At 39.8% G+C, this 18,979-nt stretch overlaps 1 protein-coding gene across 1 annotated transcript in view; it reads left to right on the plus strand.

Annotated features, from left to right (window-relative positions):
• The window catches only part of LOC137422054 (uncharacterized), a 108,797-nt gene that overhangs the window by 43,955 nt on the left and 45,863 nt on the right, over positions 1-18,979 (plus strand). The window contains exons 3-4 of the mRNA XM_068108786.2: positions 7,649-7,729; positions 12,727-12,857. Of these exons, the coding sequence (XP_067964887.2) occupies positions 7,649-7,729; positions 12,727-12,857 (212 nt within the window). The remainder of the gene's footprint in view (positions 1-7,648; positions 7,730-12,726; positions 12,858-18,979) is intronic.

An 18,979-nucleotide genomic window follows, 5' to 3' on the forward strand; every position in this document is an offset into this window, starting at 1 on the left:
AAAACCCAAAAGACTCTGAACATCCAAAGACACTTAAATACCCAGAAGACCCCAAAGACCCAAAAGATCCTGAGGACCCAAAAGTCCCCAAGGACTCAGAAGACCCCAAAGGACTCTGAAGATCCAAAATAACCTGAAGACTGTTAAAGACCCAAAAGACCCTGAGGACCCCAAAGACCCAAAAGACTGAAAACATCCTGAAGACCCAATGGACCCCAAAGACCCAAAATATCCCAAAGACCAAAAAGACCATGAAGATCCAATGGACCCTAAACACCCAAAAGACCCTGAAGACCCAAAATACCCTGAGGATCCAAAAGACCCAAACAACCCAAGGACCCAAATGACCCAGAGGGCCCAACATACCCCAAGGACCCAGAAGACCCCAAGGACTCCGAAGACCCAAAATACCCCAAAGCCACAAAATACCCTGAAGACCCAATGGGCCGCAAATACCCTGAAGACCCTGAAAACACTGAAGACTGTTGAAGATCCAAAAACCCCAAAAGGCCTCTAGATCCTTAAAGACCCCCAAAACCATGAAGACTCTAAAGACCCTTAAAGACTCTGAAACCCCATAAATACCCTGAAGGCCCAAAATACCCCAAAGACCCTTAAATACCTGAAGACCCCAAAAGACCCTGAAGACTGTTAAACACCCAAAATACCCTGAAGACCCAAAATACCCCAAAGACCCAAAATACCCCAAAGACCCTTAAATACCCTGAAGACCCAAAATACCCCAAAGACCCTTAAAGATCCTGAAGACCCCAAGAACCCAAATGACCCTGAGGACTTAAAAGACCAACAAGTCCCTGAAAACCCAAAATACCCAAAAGACACCAAGACCCTTAAAGATCCAAAAGACCACAAAAACCGACAAGACCCTGAAGACCCAAAGACCCATGAAGACCCCGAATACCCAAAAGACCCCAAGACCCTTAAAGACCCAAAATACCACAAAGACCCTGATGACCCAAAAGACTCTGAAGAATGTTAAAGACCCAAATGACCACGAAGACCCAAAATATTCCAAAGACCCAAAATACTCCAAAAAGCCAAAATACCCCAAAGACCTTTAAATACCCGAAGACCAAAAATATTGAAAAGACCATGAAGACCACAAAGACACCGAAGACCCAAAGGACCCAAATAATCTTAAAGACCGAAAAGAGCCCGAAGATTTTATATGGTATATATATATATATATATATATATATATATATATATATATATATATATATATATATATATATATATATATATATATATATATATATATATATATATATATATATATATATATATATATATATATATGTATATATGTAGTATATATATATATACTATATATATATACTATATATATATACTATATATATATATATATATATATATATATATATATATATGTATGTATATATATATGTATATATATATATACTATATATATATACTATATATATATATATATATATATATATATATATATATATATATATATATATGTATGTATATATATATGTATATATATATATACTATATATATATACTATATATATATATATATATATATATATATATATATATATATATATATATATATATATATATATATATATATTGTTGCGGATCTCACCGTCGGCCCCTTTTCCCCTTACCAAGGGGGGATTAATCCCCTTGTCTGCGACTGACCGACGTGAGTCCTGGAGCTGCCCAGCTCCCTCCACGAGGCAGGTGAGCAACCTCGTTCGAGACCGCAGACAAGATGTTATTTTGCCGAGCGGATTAGCAGCCCGCGGCTCGAACCATTAACAAAAACTAAACCCGATCCTAAACGTTGGCCAAATCGTGCCACAGGTGTTCAATGATGGAAATCACGAAGACGAATGGATGTGAAGAAAGGAAGGCAAAGGTAGGAAGAACAGGGATTTATTACTAACTATTGTACAAGACCAAAGAAACCAAGGAGGAGGAAAGAAACGAAAATAATGACAGAAGGAGAAGACACAGTGCAATTCTACTTATCTATACAGGCTTACTTATACCCCAGGGACAAGAAACACAAAACAAACTCACGTACACAAAAGGATGGAATGGCAGGAATGGGTGGAGGGATGAGAAGGTTCAGGTCCGTGCAAACGGCAGGGCTGGAGGTGACAGCTCCGACTCCTCGCACTCTGGTTCACAGAACGGGCGACAGGGAGATCCGAAGACCGCGGCACGTCGAGGTTCGCGTGCCCGCACTGGTTGTTCTTCAGAGTGCTGGTTGGTATCGCGATCAGGGCGTGCCGATTCGCATTCGCTTTCCTCTCCAGAACTCACTCTCTCCTCCTCAACTGAACTCTCTCAACTGGGCTCCGGTGGACTGCGGTGGGAGGCTCCGGGCGACGGGTTATATAACCACGCCCATGGAACTTTCGAGAACCTCCTCGAACGCTCTCTCTCCGCCCTCTCAGGCCAAACCCCTCATCCTTGGTTGGTTGATCGGGGGCTGGCTCACTCCTTCTCATGATGAGGTGGAGACACGCCTTTCTTCTCTGAGCTGACCGCGTGCGTAATGGAGTTTGGGGTGAAGAAAACCGCCCAATGCACTGGCACTTCGAAGAGATGATTGGGGGAAACTTGAAAAGGGAACTATCTTATGTCATTTGGTGCAATGCAGAGTCTACTAGTGGGAAACAGGGCCTTAAACTAACACACATAATAAGGAAATAACTATGGTGAGGTCTATGGTGGCCTACGTGCTTGTACATGGACTAGCTACGGTGCACTCATTTCAATTAACAGCCAATTAAAAGGGGAAATGTACACAGGAAATTTAATACTAAATTTACAAAGTGAAGGTTCTAAAAACCGTAACAATATATATATATATATTCCAGTAGTACATGTGTACAAACAAAAGTTTACCAAAAATTGATCAACAGTTTTCAATAGTCAGGAGATTTGTTCATTGTTGTGCCAAGCATCTTTTAAGCAGAGCATCTGTTTATAACTTTACGATGAGCAACAAGGAGAGGAACTCTCTGAAGAGCAACTTTACAATGAGTTTATAACTTTACGAAGAATAACTTTCGTTGATAATATAGCCATTTAAACCCTCAGCTGGAAGCAGAATTCATCGAGACCCGTGCTTCTTATTTCACGACAGTCATGATGACGATAGCAAGAGTTGAAATGAAAACTTTTGTATTGTCTATTGATCAACAAATCAGGCAATCCTTGATCAACAGCACCCACCAAGCTGTTCAGAAAGCATGTGATATATACATTCCCCCAATATAAGAAATAAACAGACAACTTGATGATGTAATAAATAGGATGTAAAGTGTGAGATTTCACCCCAATCCACAGCAACCCTATAATAGTTAAACCTATAAGAGTTAAACATGATTATGAACCTATAATAGTTAAACATGATTATGAACCTATAATAGTTAAACATGATTATGAACCTATAATAGTTAAACATGATTATGAACCTATAATAGTTAAACATGATTATGAACCTATAATAGTTAAACATGATTATGAACCTATAATAGTTAAACATGATTATGAACCTATAATAGTTAAACATGATTATGAACCTATAATAGTTAAACATGATTATGAACCTATAAATAGTTAAACATGATTATGAACCTATAATAGTTAAACATGATTATGAACCTATAATAGTTAAACATGATTATGAACCTATAATAGTTAAACATGATTATGAACCTATAATAGTTAAACATGATTATGAACCTATAATAGTTAAACATGATTATGAACCTATAATAGTTAAACATGATTATGAACCTATAATAGTTAAACATGATTATGAACCTATAATAGTTAAACATGATTATGAACCTATAATAGTTAAACATGATTATGAACCTATAATAGTTAAACATGATTATGAACCTATAATAGTTAAACATGATTATGAACCTATAATAGTTAAACATGATTATGAACCTATAATAGTTAAACATGATTATGAACCTATAATAGTTAAACATGATTATGAACCTATAATAGTTAAACATGATTATGAACCTATAATAGTTAAACATGATTATGAACCTATAATAGTTAAACATGATTATGAACCTATAATAGTTAAACATGATTATGAACCTATAATAGTTAAACATGATTATGAACCTATAATAGTTAAACATGATTATGAACCTATAATAGTTAAACATGATTATGAACCTATAATAGTTAAACATGATTATGAACCTATAATAGTTAAACATGATTATGAACCTATAATAGTTAAACATGATTATGAACCTATAATAGTTAAACAATACATATCTTTGAGGAGGCTTTGTTCACTTGCAGGATAGAAACTATAAGTGGTCATAATGAAATCTTGAGGTTGCTGATGTTGTCCTTGATGACCAGATCAGTAGTTATTGGACCAGATTCAAAATAGACATGGGGCTCATTGTCGATGGGATAGATGAAATTAGAGAGTGGGACACTCGCCTTTGAGTGCGTCGTCTGGGTGCAATTCTGAATCGAACTAAAATCCATCATCCAGGTTCTGCACCAGAAGGGCATTGCGTCGATGAGCGTGTCATCCATCACAAGGCATGGTCCCATCTGTCAGCGGTAGCTGGTGGGAAGTAAAGATCCGATTTTGTCTTTTGCAAACATTAGCTGATGTCTTGGGCACACGGGTCAAATTCCTCTCCTAACTCAATAGGGTGATGCATCAGCAATGTAACCACACCCTCGGAGACGATGCAACCTGCAGCCAGGTGCCGCATACAAATGATGAGCAGAAAGAGGAAAACGGATCTTTGTTTCATGGTCTTCGGCATCTCCAAGCAGCTCGAACGTAAATCCCATGCGGAACAGACATTGGTGAACATCAATGTACTTTCATTTGAATTGCACGAGCATCGGCGGACAATGGACGGATGCGTACAGGAATTCTGAGCAGCACGAGCCAATTGCACACAGGTCAATAAAAACTCCATTGCAAGTCCATGGCCTATAAATAACGATGGCACTTGTTACCTCCGCCACCAAAGGTGTATGGAGATTATGTTTTCACCCCTGTCTGTTTGTCTATCCGTTTGTCTGTGAACAAGATATCTCAAAAGGTTGTGGACGGATTCGGACAAAGTTTGGCAGAGATGTAGCGTATGTGACAAGGACGAAATGATTAGATTTTGGTGAAGATCCGGATTCGGATCCGGCTACTAGAATTTTAAAGTCATTCTTCACCATTGGGAGATAGGGACAAAAACGATACATTGTGGGATATCTCAAAAAGTTATGGACAGATTTGGACGAATCTTGGTGGACAGGTTGGGTGTCTGACAAGCACGATTCGATTTTGGTGAAGATCTGAATATGGCTTCGGATATGAGGGTTATTTAATTATTTTTGAGTGATTCTTCACCATTGGGAGATAGGGCCAAAACGATACATAGCAGGATATCTCAAAAAGTGTGGATGGATTTGGACGAAACTTGGTGGACAGGTTGGGTGTCTGACAAGCACGATTCGATTCGATTTTGGTGAAGATATGAATATGGATTCGGATATGAGAGTTATTTAATTTTTTTGGGTGATTCTTCACTATTCGGAGATGGGGCCAAAACGATACATAGCAGGATATCTCAAAACGTTGTGGACAGATTTGGACGAAACTTGGTGGACTGGTTGGGTGTCTGACAAGGACGATTCGATTTTGGTGAAGATCTGAATATGGATTCGGATATGAGAGTTATTTAATTTTTTTGGAGTGATTCTTCACCATTGGGAGATCGGGCCAAAACGATACATAGGATATCTCAAAACGTTGTGGACAGATTTGGACGAAACTTGTTGGAGAGGTTAGGTGTCTGACAAGGACGATTCGATTCGATTTTGGTGAAGAGCCGGATCCGGATCCAGCTAATATAATTTTTTAACTGATTCTTCACCATTGAGTGATACGGCCAACCAGGTGGAGGTATGCTCTCTACTGAGTGCCGTTCTAGTTTAAGATGTACATATCCATCTCGCCATGAACCCAATGCTTTGTTGCTTCTATATTATTCATACAGCAGGGTAGCTCAGGTGTATGTTGTGTGCTCATCTCCAGCATTCTCTTCCTGGAGATGTGAACACGATAGGCCTTTGGTGCCTTTCTGCAGTGGAAGCAAATTGTCAGGTGTTCTGTCCAAATTTTAAATTATGCGTATGGGTCGAGCACGACGTTAGTCATCTTGTCTCATTCGAAGCACTCCCTGTCTACCCCACTCAGGCAGCCAATCGAGGCTCCATATTGTGTTTCTGATGAAAGATCGTGTGAAGTCAGGTGACCCTCCAACAATATTTTTATTCGGTTGATTCATGATAAATAATTATGGTTCCCGGAAGGAGGTATTAAGTGTTCAGTCTTGGTATCCATGGTGTCCCACTTTTTGAGGAATATTTTCATTATTCAATTGTTATTTTTAATTTTCCAATTTTCAATTGTTTAAATTTTTTCCCGAAATTTTCTTGTTTTTATTTTCTTCAAATTTTAAAAAATTATTGGAATTTTTTTTCAACATCTTTCATTTTTCAATTATCTATTGTAATTTTCAATTATTTAATTAAAATCCCAATTACTTAATTGTTTGCAAATTTCAATTATTTAAATATTTTCCTTTTTTTCTCATTTTTACCTCCGCCACAGAAGGAGGGCAGAGGTTTTGTTTTCGCCTCTGTCTGTCTGTGAACAGGATATCTCTAAAAGTTGGTGACATATTCAGACGATCAGGTGGTGGACAGGTTGTGTGTGCGACAAAGACGAAATAATTAGATTTTGGTGAAGATCCGGTCTGGATCCGTCTGCTATTATTTTTTAAGTGATTCTTCACCATAGAGAAATTTATATTATTTATATTTATTATTTGGTATTATAATATTATAATAATAATATTATAATATTATAATTTATATTTGGTATTATAATTATTATTATTAAATTTATTTATTTTATTTTATATTCTTCACCATAGAGAGATGGGGCCACCAAAAACGATTTATATGTCATGATATTTCAAAAGGTTGCGGACGAGTTATGACAAATCTACGTGGATGAGTTGGTTCGGTGACAAGAACGAGCCCATTCGATTTTCACGGTTCAGATCCGGATCCGGCCTATCTGTGGGAAAGAAAACGTAAACGGTTCAGCCTGGCGGAGGTATGCACTCCACTGAGTGTCCTTATAGTTTAATTATTGTTCCCAGATGGAGGGATCAAGTGTTTAATCTCGGTGCCCCGATTTTTGGGGCAAAAAAAGGTTTGTTTTCATTATGAGGCAGAATTTCATTGGTATTGTGGTGGAAGCATTTTTTGTTATATATTTTGTTATATATTTTGTTTGTCTGGTTGATTTGTTTGTGAAGTAAATGTTAGCTCTTTCACGAGCCTCGATTCAGTATACAAAAAAGAAAAGAAAAAAAGAAGAAAAAAAAAGAAGCAACGCAGCAACTGCTTTAACGTGGGAAATCACAAGCCCTTCCACACGAGTACTTTTGACCAATAATAAATTGTTTATTTGTCTGAATATGTTAATAACTTTATTTGCAGCTGTTCGTCAGCATAAACAACTTCAAAAACAATAAACAAGGTTGGTGTGACCATGCGGTTGCAGGAACGCCGACGGAACCAAAAGGAAATAGAAGAACGCCGTCGATGTCTTGAAGATGAGAAGCTCAATTTACAACATTGCAAGGTCCGTCGAGCTTCATCCATCTTGATTTTCTTTCGCCCTGTTCCACCAACATCTTTTTAACTGGATTGCCCACACTTGCTGTGCTCTCTCTTTCCGTTTCCTCCCTTTTATCCCCCTGTTTGAGCCTTTGTTTGCAAATGAAGTAAAATCTTTACCTGGCAGAGCCTTGCGTTGATACAAAATGATTAACAAGCTAGAGGTTTGCATGCATTTTCACAAGTTAATCATTTACATTTTTCTTTTTATTTGCATGACCATGGCCTATAGTGCATGTGATCAAGGTGGATGAAGGGTTACAGGGTCATAGGCTAGTGGCCAAATTTAAAAAGGGGCCTAAAATGTGAGAAACCCCTACCCACGGTAGAACAAGTCACAACCCATTTTTTCTTGAAGAGGGATGTTTGGGGAGTTAGAAAATCATGGTTGTGAACCTGAGATCATTGCACAACATTTTGAAAATCACGTTTACATGTGTACCACTGCAGACTGCAAAAATGGATTTAATCGCCACAGATTTTGGCTCATATTGGCTCATATATTTGTTAATACTGGTGCTACAAACACAAATTTGGTACCAAAATGTGCGGAATGATGACATATATATCTGTAAAAACCATTTGTGATGTAACAAAGGCTTTTGTGTGACCTACAGGCAAAAATAGTGGAATTTTGCGCAATAAATCAGCTTCGGGTTTACCAATAAATATCAACTAAACAATTAATTTCTTCATAAGTATTTGAGTTGTATTACTACATATTACATCAAAATAACCCTCTATCATTCTCCTTTTTAGAAATATAACTCATAAAGATAAATCCGTTGAATTAATAGAGTTATTACCGAAACCATATGTCACCCACCCTAAAAGTAACCGACATTGATTAATTTATAATACATGTATATGCATTAACCAAACAAGAATGATTTTAAATCCAGTTGCAGAAAATCAATTTTGAGCTTGATTGCCTTTTTCTAAAACTACTGATATATACTTATCTTTAATTATTTCATTTCAGATGCTTGTGCTGACAATTGATCTGCAATTATGGATCTGGAACCACCTGTTGTGAAGCGTCGTAAAATTGACACTGACCACTGCATCATATGCTTTAAACCCCTCAACCCTAAAAAGCAAGAAGTTGTAAAGAACCCAACATTTAATGGTTTGAGTGCAATCTTCAAAGCAAGTCAAATCAGAAAAGATGACGTTTATGAAAGTATCTGGCCTTTGCAACAAGACATATTGAGTCTTGATTTGAAAGTATCATTCCACAAATCATGTCGGGCCAAGTATACCAGCAAGTCAAATATCTCCACATCCAACCCCAGTGAGAGTGACCAGCAACCATGCGCGTCTGCGGCAACAGAACACACAAGAATCAGCAGAAATGAAACAGCTGGGTCTGACATCAGGACTAACTGCTTCATTTGTGGAAAATCCAACACTTCCAGAAACAAGCTTACACCGGTATCTACAGGAACTGGACAGTCCACCAGAGAAAAAGTTCTGGCAGCAGCTGACAAAAGACAAGACAATAAAATACACGTGCGCATGCTTGCCTTTCCAGATTTGTTCGCCTATGATGCCAAGTACCACAGGTTATGCTATTCACACTATATTTCAGAACGGAACATCACTGCTGCAATTCGTAAATCAGGAGAGGAAACAATGGGCACATTACATGATGAAGCTTTTGATGATCTGAAATGTTATCTGGAACAAACTGTGTTCTCCAAAACTAAGACAGTGACACCCCTCGTTCACCTGAAAGATGAATACGTTGGATATTTGGTTTCACTGGGTACCACGAATGCAGAACAGTATAAAACTTGGAAGTTGAAGGAGCGATTAACTAAATATTATGGTGACCAAATAGTCTGTGTAACATTTGATGGCCACACTGACATCATATGCTCTTCTTCTGTGACCTTAGGTGATGCCCTGAGAAAAGCCACGATTCTGCAGAGCATGACTGATGAACCAGAATATGAAGACATCCCGTCTGATGTACCATCAGCCATAGATAGTGAAATACATACTTTGCATGCTGCAGCTGGTATCCTGAGGAAGCACATGGCTGATATCGAGCATGTTGGAAATATGTATGCACCTGTCGAGGAAACAGATATTCAGCACTGTGCAGAATTCGTTCCTAATACACTCTACGACTTTATTCAGTGGTGCACCAGTGAGAAATCACACACGAATGTAACCAGCTGTAGTGATGAAGGTGTTATGAAGAACAACCTGAGGACGATCGCCATTTGTCACAATATAATATCACAGAGCCGTCGAGTGTACTCCACAATAACGCTTGGTTTAGCCTTGCAGGTGCATCATGAATTGGGAAGCAAGCATCTCATTGACATGCTTCATTAATTAGGACACTGTGTGTCCTATGATGAGGTGAGACGTTTCCTCACGTCTGTGGCTGTTGATCAAACTGCCTCGGAGGGTATTTACATGTCAAAACCCATGAAAACCAACAAACGAGATAAATTGATGGTGGATTCAGAAGTACTTTTCCGGCGGCTGCTTGCTGTCTCAAAGAAACGCGATGTCAGTCTGGAACAAGTCCTGACACATGAACTGGCTCCTGTGCCACCGTCCCTCTTCAACAATGATGGGACAATGCGAAAAACCAACAAGGAGGATCTGGCAAAGAAGTTAGAAGCTAATTGCGAGGAAGTCCAGGTGCTCGAACCCTCTGACCAACATGATACTGCTTATGTCATTGATGGGATGGCACTACTTCAGGCACTTGATGAAGCCCAGTTTGACACATTTGACGATCTCGGACGTACCATAATGCAGAAGATTCAGTCACTGCTTGCTAGTAACCAAGGTGTGACATCAGTTACATTGGTTTTTGACAGGTATGATGTACCACTCTCTATCAAGCAGCTGGAAAGAGAACGTCGCACTGGTGGAGAGTCAACACCCAGATATGTCATCGATGGACAACGCACAGTTCCAAACTACAGGAAGTTCCTGAAGAACACCACAAACAAATAAGCGCTTGCCGATTTCCTCTGCAGTTACTTGACAGTAGCCGCCCAATTGCAGCTTGAGGAAAACCAATCTGTCACACTGGCAGGAGGCTTTAACGATGGCCTGCTAGTTAAAGTTGTGGATCATAGAGGCATCCGGGAACTACCTGAATTGTTCAGCACACATGAGGAGGCTGACACACGGCTCCTGCTACATGCTATCCATCTCGCCAGAGCACACTCAAGGGTCATTGTACGATGTGATGACACCGACGTGTTGGTCCTACTCATCTATTATTGTGGGAAAGGCATGTTTGGGGACACCAAAGTGTACATGAATGCAGGTCACTGTACAAAAACAACGAATCGTCAGAGATTCATTCCTGTCAACAGAATAACGGACGACATCGGTCAGGATACGTCAAGTTGCTTGCCAGCATCACATGCTATAAGTGGCTGTGACACAACCTCCTCGCTGTTCAAAGTCGGGAAACGCACTGCATATTCGAAACTCAAGCAAAACGTTGCACACTTGGCACCACTGTCACGGTTAGGCCAAACCAGAGATACAACCAATGTCGTCAGCACTGCCACAAAATATGCTCTGTCGTTGTATGGTTCAAAGTCAAGTCACACTCGACCAACTTCGTTATGTTTATGCCTGCACAAGTGACAAACCAGCATCTCTCTTCCCACCAACAGACGATGCTTTCGAACAACATCTGAAGCAAGCAAATTACCAGGTGGCGATATGGACCCACAGCCATGTAGCGAAGCCTGTACTTTGGAACCCCGATGGTAATGGATGGCAGGTCAGAGACAACAAACTTGAGCCTGTCATGTTCCAAAAGGATGCAGCCCCAAGGGAGGTTCGAGATCTCACGCATCTCTACTGCACCGACGATGACTGTAGGCAGAGCAGAACATGTCATTGTATCTCTGCAGGACTGACCTGCACTGAATTCTGCTCGTGTAGTGCAGACGATTGTCCAAATGTTGATGATTCTGTTGTCTTTGACGACGGCACTGATGAAGAGCGTGACTGAACTTTTAAATGTATTACATGTATTACTTCATGTAATAGATGTACATAAGTTACAGTGCATGTTATGAATTCATTATCGTCATATGTGAAATAGCTTATATCAACATGATGTCTATAAAAGTCACTTTCACAATTGTGTCAGAATCTTAAGTCAATTCTTCATGTTGCATATCTGCTTCGGGATTTCTATCGGTCAGCATCAGTGGGGCGACGTATGATTTCAGTTATAACTATATCATTTCAGTGACAATTATATCATTAGATATATTTTTCAAAGGGTAAATAAACTTGGATTATGTTGATGTAACAAGTATGACTGCAAGTCCAATATTTTTGAAGTAATTAATGTTTTTGTTGATATTTATTGGTAAACCCGAAGCTGATTTGTTGAGTAAAATTCCACTATTTTTGCCTGTAGGTCACACAAAAGCCTTTGTTACATCACAAATGGTTTTTACACATATATATGTCATCATTCCGCACATTTTGGTACCAAATTTGTGTTTGTAGCACCAGTATTAACAAATATATGAGCCAATATGAGCCAAAATCTGTGGCGATTAAATCCATTTTTGCAGTCTGCAGTGGTACATATGTAAACGTGATTTTCAAAATGTTGTGCAATGATCTCAGGTTCACAACCATGATTTTCTAACTCCCCAAACATCCCTCTTCAAGAAAAAATAGGTTGTGACTTGTTCTACCTTGGGTAGGGGTATGCCACCCAAAACCTCATTTGGCCACTAGCCTATCATAGAACAATGAGCTTTGCTCACTCATACAACATGCGGAAGTGGCTTTTCGGGGCCTCTGAGAGAAGGAGTGAGCTTTGCTCACTCATACAACATGCGGAAGTGGCTTTTCGGGGCCTCTGAGAGAAGGAGTGAGATCACATTGAAAACACAACACTTGTGTCGATCAGTGTTGATGAAAAGTGCCTGTTATTTCTGTCTATCCCAGACCAAGGTTCTAAGGGAACGTTGGCTGCTCGAAGGCACGAGCTCCGAGGGGTCCGAGGAACCAGATGCTGCTCAGCGACTCCTCGCCGAGAGTGAAGAGCGGACGCAGCAACTTGAGGACAAAGTCTCTAGGTTAGAGCACAACATTATTCTCAACATCATCACAATTACCATCATACATGTTCATTTTATTTGTATTCTTATCCTATAAATATTATTCTGCATAAACCTTTGGTGATGAGAAAGTCAAATTCGACTCCAAAGACCTTTTATAACCTGTCATTGGCATGAATATTCCTTGAGGTTTGATGATTGTTTATCTATACACCCATCTATCCCCACATCAATTCAAATTGTCTGCTGATGTATTGATGCATTCAAAGTACTACCACTTGCAAAACAAAGAAACCAAAATGGGAGGGAATAGTACTTGCCATGTTAGAAATAATTTATATTGGTGATTATTTATTACAAGTTGTCATGGTTACTTATACTTTAGTCTTCTTTTTCTTCACTCGTATGGAGCACAAGGCTGCAGTGTAGCATCATTGGCTCAGGTCATGACTGTGCCGCTGATGCAATGCCCTCTGCTGGTAAGGGCAGGAATTTGGTGGCAGATGGGACGTCGGAATCTTGGGACTCATGACCACAACATAGTGTAGGAAAGGCTTCTGTTAAGAGTAGGACTATGGATAGTCAAGCTGAACATTATTGGGTTAGAGAAGGGCAAACTTTGAAATTATGACGAGAAAGTTTGGTGCTATAAACAGGGGTTGGGGGGGGGGAGCAGGGGAGGCATGGGGGAGCAGAGGGCATCATGCCAGAAGGGAAATCTGCAGCAGAGAAATGGTTTACCTTTAGGGGAACAAATGGGCAGAGTCCAGAGTAAATATATTGCAGTCAGGTGCAAATCAAGATGCAGGAAAAGACCAGGTTTTAATTAAACAAGGAGGTGACAACTAGTATGAGGGATAAGTAGAAGGCAATTACTCCATATAAAACTCGATGGTATTCATAGAATACTTACCCTGCGCAGTCAACTTGTTGCGAGCCAACTCTTCTGTTTTTTTACATTTTTTTTCTTTGATCCAATATGGCTGCCAGGCCACATGAGCGATGACATCATACATTTATATTCTCTAATATAATTGTTGCATAGATCACGCTCAATACATTTCAAACTGATCAGACTAAGCGTTGTCCCTGTCGAATTATGACGTCATAATTTTGGCACCAATGACGTCATTGTTAACAACACCTATTCCTCATATGGAGTTCTTTACAATGAGCCATGCTTCAATATTTTCCATAGAGCAGTTTTGGAGATATAGAGGTGCAACGTTTTTCGGTTTTTCCAAGATGGCGCCTGTACCACATGACCTATGACGTCATGATTATCATTAAAATATTCTACAGGAGGAGGAGCTCCTTTGGTGAAAATTTCGTGTCTATCAGACCAACAGTTGCTGAAAAAAAAAAGAATAATGATCGGATGGATAAGTGTTGTATTTGTCGAATGATGATGTCATACCGAAGGCACCGATGACATCATCATTAACATATCTTATTCCCCATGGAGAGTAGCTAACAATGAGCCATGTCTCAATTTTTTTCCATGGAGTGATTTCAGAGATATAGAGATGCGAAGTTTTTCCAAGATGCGCCTGTACCACGTGAACTATGACGTCATAATAATCATTAAAATATTCCGCAGGAGTGGCCCTCCTATGGTGAAAATTTCATGTCAATCGGACCAACGGTCACCGAGAAAATGAATTTTTAAAATGCAGACACGCACGTCACACGTACGGCACACGGACGCACCCGAATGCTTAACCCCGCTTTTCGCTTCGCGAGCGCAGGGTAATAACTGGGCTAGATGCAGGTTGGCGTAAATGTAAGAGTAAATGGAGAATAGTCAGGAAATGAATGTGAAATGCCTAGGGGTACAATTATACCTCACTTAACGCTGCCCCGTAGAACGCTGATTCGTTATATAGCTCTGTCCTGGCCAAATTATTTACTAAAAAAACAAAAATGAAGAAAACCAATACCACTCAGCACTAGCCAAGTAGACGCACCCGCATTGTTTGTACTGTGTGCACCCGCTCTGAGCCAATCAGCAATGTTTACTCTACCTTCGTTTTGCAGCAGGATGAGCCTTGTCCTCCGACCTTGTCTCTCCACCGCTGCCATGTAGGAGGAGGAGGAGCAGAGTAGCAGCAATGGCATTATTATTTTAATTGATGTTTGTACATCTATCTATAATTCCAGTAATCTCTGTGTGTGTGTCTGTGTGTATGTCTGTGTGTCTGTGTGTATGTCTGTGTGTCTGTGTGTTTGTCTGTGACCGCTGTTTCTCGACAACCACGGGTCCGATATACTTTAAACTTGCCAGGTATATTGCTGGGGACCCGAGGATGTGCCTTTTCAAGGTTTCATATTAATCGGAGAAGTAGTTACCGAGCTATGGCGATTTCTTTACCAAACTCCGCAAGCCGTTCGCTTTGGACCAAACCATTTCATGTAAATAGAGGGGGGGGATTGTCACCGTACTCGCAAGCCGTTCGCTTTGGACCAAACCATTTCATGTAAATAGAGGGGGGGATTGTCACCGTACTCGCAAGCCGTTCGCTTTGGCTTTGCGAATGGACCAAACCATTTCATGTACATAGAGGGGGGGGGATTGTCACCGTACTCGCAAGCCGTTCGCTTTGGCTTTGCGAATGGACCAAACCATTTCATGTAAATAGAGGGGGGGGATATAATTTTAGATATATATATAGTACGGGCATGCCCTAGTATTTTATGATTTTGTTACTACTTACTGATGCTATTACTGTATAATTAAAAAATATATTATTTTTGTTTATAAAATAGTCTGTTTATATATATACTAGGACGTGCCCGTACGTGGGTGCCCGTTCCTTGGTGCGGCCCAGCATCTAGTCGAGACCCAGTCACCTAGGCCGATCACCCATTCCGACCCCAAATTCCTCATCGACGATAACTAAACAATATATTATATGAATCGCACCGTACATACCTCCTTCTAGATCTTGTTCTTGTCTTGATATACTCACTCAGGCTCACTCTATCACGCTGAGTCCTCCCAGCTCCTCCAAATGGCGCCCGCTACGCCTCGAATTCACATCGGCCACGCCTACGCAACAACGTGTTCTGTGATTGGCTGGCCTACCCCGCAACCTGTTCTGTGATTAGTTTGGTAAATAAATCGCCATAGCTCGGTAACTACTTTTCCGATTAATATGAAACCTTGAAAAGGCACATCCTCAGGTCCCCAGCAATATACCTGGCAAGTTTCAAGTATATCGGACCCGTGGTTGTCGAGAAACAGCGGTCACAGACAAACACACAGACACACACACATACACACACACATACACACACACATACACACAGAGATTACTGGAATTATAGATAGATATAACCACCTTTAGAGGCCATTTTTCCCCACAAAGCGGGGGTTGGCCTTTTTCGGGAACCGTGGTTGTTGTTGTTTTTTGGTCCCCTTTTTTGAAGCAATGTTTTACGGCCGGATGCCCTTCCTGCCGCCAACCCTTTTTGCCGCCTTTAACGACAAACAGGGAATTACCAGTGAACTGGTACTCAATGGTCGTATTGTTGCGATGGTTGATGTTTGAACTTGTTTGATGATGTTTGATGTTGCGAACTGGTACTCAATGGTTGATGTTTACCATCTGTAAACGTGTTTACCATCTCCATTACACTGGTCAACAAAATTTTAACGGTTTTATGGTTCTAGTATATTTTGAGGTGATTCTAACCAACATGAACCTGTAGATTTCGATTATGATATCCAATTTTCACGAGCACATCCAGTTTTTGAGAACCAGTATACCATAGGAATACCAGCTACAGCCGAAATTCGTCTTGTACCCACTAATCAGGATTTTGTAACGAGACCATCTGAGCTGGAAAGCGTTGCTTGGGATAGCTTTGTGGCTCTTGCTAACAGTTACCTTGGAAATTTTCAAGCACCAAATTATGAAGAGCTTGTGGACAAGATGTTGAAGAGTTACCAGGCGCTCGGTGCTCGAATGTCACTCAAGATGCATTTCTTCCATTCTCATCTGGACTTCTTTCCACAAAATCTTGGTGATGTCAGTGATGAACATGGAGAAAGGTTTCACCAGGAAATTGCCATCATCGAGACTCGATATCAAGGCCGATTCAATCCAAACATGATGGGCGACTACTGTTGGACTTTACAGCGTGAAAGTGGTTGCTCCGACAAATGCAAAAGTAAAGTTCAGAAGCACTTTTAATGTGATGTAAATAAAAACTTAAAGTTCATATTCTTTTTGGAGATTTACATTTTTTTTATGTGATGTAAATAAAAACTTAAAGTTCATATTCTTTTTGGAGATTTACATTTTTTTTATGTGATGTAAATAAAAACTTTAAGTTCATATTATTTTTGGAGATTTACATTTTTTTATGTGATGTAAATAAAAACTTAAAGTTCATATTATTTTTGGAGATTTACATTTTTTTTATGTGATGTAAATAAAAACTTTAAGTTCATATTATTTTTGGAGATTTACATTTTTTTATGTGATGTAAATAAAAACTTAAAGTTCATATTATTTTTGGAGATTTCCATTTTTTTATGTGATGTAAATATAAACTTTAAGTTCATATTATTTTTTGTGATATTTTCTAAAGTTCATATTATTTTTGGAGATTTACATTTTTTTATGTGATGTAAATAAAAACTTTAAGTTCATATTTTTTGTGACAATAAATAGACTTATTGAGACTTAATCAAGAAATTCGCATGCTCTAAAGATTTTTTTCCACACTTATGATGTACTACGTCAAGGTTACGTCATAGCGACATTTTAAGGTCAGATTCGGATTCGTGGGCACCAAATTAGTTAGAAACAGTTGAAAATAAGTCAGAACCAATTTGGCTGTTGACCAGTGTTATCCAAAAGAGGTCTTAGGACGTAGTATCCAAAAAAAGAGAAGCTCTATAAAGCATGTACAGTTAGAAGGCGAGTATGTCTATAAAATAGGTACTATAAAACCACACAAAACAAGTCCTGATGAGGATCTGCAATCTGTGATTGGTCTTTCTAGTCTACCTCTAACATTTTTCAAAACGAACAAGAACAGGAATGTTGTTAACAACGGGAAGAAAGGGGGAAGAGATTGTGAATTTAATGATGCATCGTTAATTTATTTTAACAGTGTTCTTAACTAATGGGAACAGTAACAATGCGGGAACAACGCAGGCATGTTTTAATCGTATAGGCATTCACCTTCGTTGAGGACTTGAAGAAGAAAAGGGGAGGGGAAGACAAATAATTGGAGCTGGTCAGGGGCAAAGATGGGGGAAAAGAGCTGGAAGCAGGAGGTTGAGGCATTGGGTGGGGAAGGAAGGGGGTTGAGGACTTGAAGAAGAAAGGACTAGAGGACAGAGAGTTGGGGAGGAAGGAGCAGTGAGGGGACAATTGGGAGAGGGGGGTTGAGGCTTTGGGGGTGGGGAGGTGGTGGGAGTTGAGATCTTGGGTTGGAGAGGACGCTTGAGGACTTGGGGTCGGCATGTATAATTGAAGGTATTGGGCATGAGTAGCAATTATAGAAATATGGAATGGATAATGCAAGAGGCAGTTTTATATCGGGTAATGCAGCAGAAAATCAGACTCAGTGGTGTAATGGTTGGAGCATCCGCTCTGAGTTTGTGAGGCCGGTGCTCCGAACCCCGGCCAAGTCATACGGAAGACTTCAAAAATGGCACGTGCTCCTTCCTTGCTTTACGCTGGGCATTTAAAGGGATGGAGCACTTACAAACAATTCTTGGAAGGCAGTGACAAACTACCCCAATGTTTGGCAAACTGCCACAATCTCAACGAGAACGGCACTCAGTAGAGGGCATACCTCCGCCTGATTGGCCATATCACTCGATGGTGAAGAATCATTTTTAAAATTATACTAGCCGGATCTGGATCTTCACCGAAATTGAATCGATTCTTCTTTGTCACACACACAACCGGTCCAACAAGTTTCATCCAAATCCATCCATAACTTTTTGAGATATCCTGCTATGTATCGCTTTTGGCCCTTTGTCGGTGAAGAATCAATTAAAAATTAAATAATTCTCATATCCGAATCCATATTCAGATTTTCACCAAAATCGAATCGAATCGTCCTTGTCAGACACCAAACCGGTCCACCAAGTTTCGTCCAAATCCGTCCATAACATT

The sequence above is a fragment of the Myxine glutinosa genome, chromosome 1, assembly GCF_964187855.1.
Source record: "Myxine glutinosa chromosome 1, kmMyxGlut1.1, whole genome shotgun sequence".
NCBI classification, from domain to species: domain Eukaryota; kingdom Metazoa; phylum Chordata; class Myxini; order Myxiniformes; family Myxinidae; genus Myxine; species Myxine glutinosa.